General features: G+C 52.8%; 1 protein-coding gene across 1 annotated transcript; it reads right to left on the bottom strand.

Annotated features, from left to right (window-relative positions):
• Positions 1–68: 68 nt before the first annotated feature.
• On the bottom strand, positions 69–2,579 carry A1O5_00257 (uncharacterized protein; the record flags this gene model as incomplete). The annotated part of the gene is made up of 1 exon (XM_007740877.1): positions 69–2,579. One exon carries the CDS (start codon positions 2,577–2,579, stop codon positions 69–71), a length of 2,511 nt encoding a protein of 836 aa, XP_007739067.1.

Raw genomic sequence — 2,579 nt, 5'->3', positions numbered from 1 at the left:
CAGGCGCACGCTGACTTTGTACCTTTTCATTACCAAGGGTTCCAAGAACCTTTTCGTGCCCATCAGAATCATGGGATGACAGGCGCGTCCACCCCAAACCAATTCCACCCCTGATCCAGATCCACCCCGCTCTGTCCGAACGGGAAACTACCGAATGGGAACCCAGGAGTCACGATGGAGCCCAATCCACCCGCAGCCACTGAGGCATTGAGGTCGTTTTGCGGCGTCGTCCCAGAGTTGTTGTACGGACTACTCTGGCCCTGTAGAGGATGTGATGGTTGCGGGGTGAAACCCGATCCGGCCGAAGAAATGCTTACGCCTCCTGCCGAGGGAAAATCGGTGGGTGGTTGGGGTGGAAAGGCCATGAAGGAATCAAATGTAATGAATGGGTCATCGCCTGTGTCGGGCCAGGCTTGATCAAGTCCTGGCGCGATGTAGTTCGTCGAATCGAAAATGGGCGGCTGACGGGCTTGAGGGTATTGCGCTGCCTGTCGGTCGATTGTTGTCGACAAGGGTGACGGCTGGGTGCTATTTGAAGCTACTGACGGTGGGGTTGGCAACCCTGTGTTGGCGGATACACCGCCCGCGGCGATTATCGTGTTTGCGGGCGCCTCCTGCGTGCGCTGCACATATGTGCCTGGTTTGATGGGGACGAAATGCTTGCCTGTTCCAATGGAGATAGTGCCAAAATAGGGGATTGAGACTTGACAGGTCTCGCCCTTACATTCTTTGGCACCATCATCATCGCAGCCCTGGCGGACACGGGCGAGCATTTCTAGTGCCTGAGCGCTTTGTGCTGCGACGACACCTCCGGGTTCTTTCGCTGCGTCTTTCAGTAGAGCGATTGTTTCATCGATGAGGTCTGAGTCCTTCTGGTCTTGCTCCAGATCCATCTGTTGGGCGTTGTTGCCACGATGTTGTTGTGAGTAGCCACACAAGTTCAACAACAAAAGCATGGCTCCAGTAAAAGACTGGAAATCAATCAACTTGCAGATGAAGGGACCCACGGCCTTGTTAGTTCGTAGGGCCTTGTAGACTCGAATCATTTCTCGTGCACCGTCCAAGGCGGCGGCGTGAGAGTACTGATACCTCTTGTCGGTAGACGACCGGAGCATGAACGGCATATGCAGCATGACTTTTGCTTGGTGATGGAAAAATTGCGCCTGTAACCGATCGAAATGATCTTCAACCGCACTACCAGGGATGAGGTCCGTTGCCCACCAACTAGGATCCTGAGTGCTGTGCAGTTCCTCCAGTTCTTGATCAAGCCTTAAGGTCGCGGAGTAGCCCATGGGGACTACACTCTGGTTTCGATCGATCATCTTGGTGATTATAGGGAGCATTTTCCCTACGTAGTGTTCGCCATCGTTGACCAGCGCCGGTCGAGGTCCGGACACAGGGATGTAGGGAGTGACAAAGCTTTCACCGACAGAATATGGCAGACCTAGCAGCAGAGATAGATATCTGTCACCCAACACAAGATGACACCAGATATTGACCGAACGCTGATAATCCAGGGACGTCTTGTCCGTCTGGGCTGCTAATCGGTGAATGCCCAATAACTGGGCGAAGGCGAGCGCGCGGTGAAATAGTAGCCACGCGCGTCGAGGCCGCCCCATATTGACATGATACTTGGCTTCGAGCATCATGCACTCAATGCCATCAAGGGTGGCCGCGATCTCATCATCTGAAGTGATCAACTTGTCGACTGTAGCAATATATCGTTCCATCAGATCAGCGGGCTCCTCTTTGATTTGAAGTCGCGACCAATTGAAATGGCCCGGGAGTTGGTGAATACTAATAGCGATACAAAGCATGATCTTGGCCAATTCGGCCGGTTTCTCCGATCGCAAAGAGTGCGAAACAGATTCTTTGATGGTTTCACATCGACTATCGGTAATTTCGGGGAACATCTTTCTCCATATCGTCCACCATTCGTGGGATTGTTCTAGAATAACTTCCAGGTCACTCGCGGACGGAAGTAATTTATTCAAGGCTGCCAGAAGTGTTTTGGTTTTATTGTATTGGGCTCGTGACACCACGGGCTGGCTCTCTTTTCTCTCAATGACGGCATTATCGAATAGGGTCAAGGCCGGGGCGTCATCTCGCATGCCGCCTGGGAGAACGATGGACTCTTCGGTGCTAGCATTTCCCTGTCGCAAAGAGCTCTTGAGACTTTTCAAGACCTCCGCCGCCTGCGCATCGAGCTGGCTTTTATCTGATTCCGAAGCGGAACTGTCACCATGGGCACTGGTATCCTTCTCCGGTAATCGGTTCAGCACCTGTTTGACGAGGTCTTCGAGCTGAGACACTCTTTCCCTCAAACTGTACGATGACTGCTCCGAAGTGGACTGCGTGTATGCGTGGATATCCCCGTGCTCTTGATCAATACAGGTCGACCCTCTAGCGTAGCACTCGTTGCATATGGCAGGCCTCCCAGGTTCGAAGTTGCATTTGATCTTTCTCCTCCGACACTCCAAACAACTCTTCGTTCCCTTTCGCATCTTCTTCCTTGGTGGGCCTTGATTATGGTCGAACCCAAGGCCGGCGGCATCAGTATTGTACGGTGAAGTGGACAT

This window comes from Cladophialophora psammophila (assembly GCF_000585535.1).
Source record: "Cladophialophora psammophila CBS 110553 chromosome Unknown aczJe-supercont1.1, whole genome shotgun sequence".
NCBI classification, from domain to species: domain Eukaryota; kingdom Fungi; phylum Ascomycota; class Eurotiomycetes; order Chaetothyriales; family Herpotrichiellaceae; genus Cladophialophora; species Cladophialophora psammophila.
Note: the sequence above shows the minus strand (reverse complement) of the source record. Positions and strands in the feature narration are given on the sequence as shown.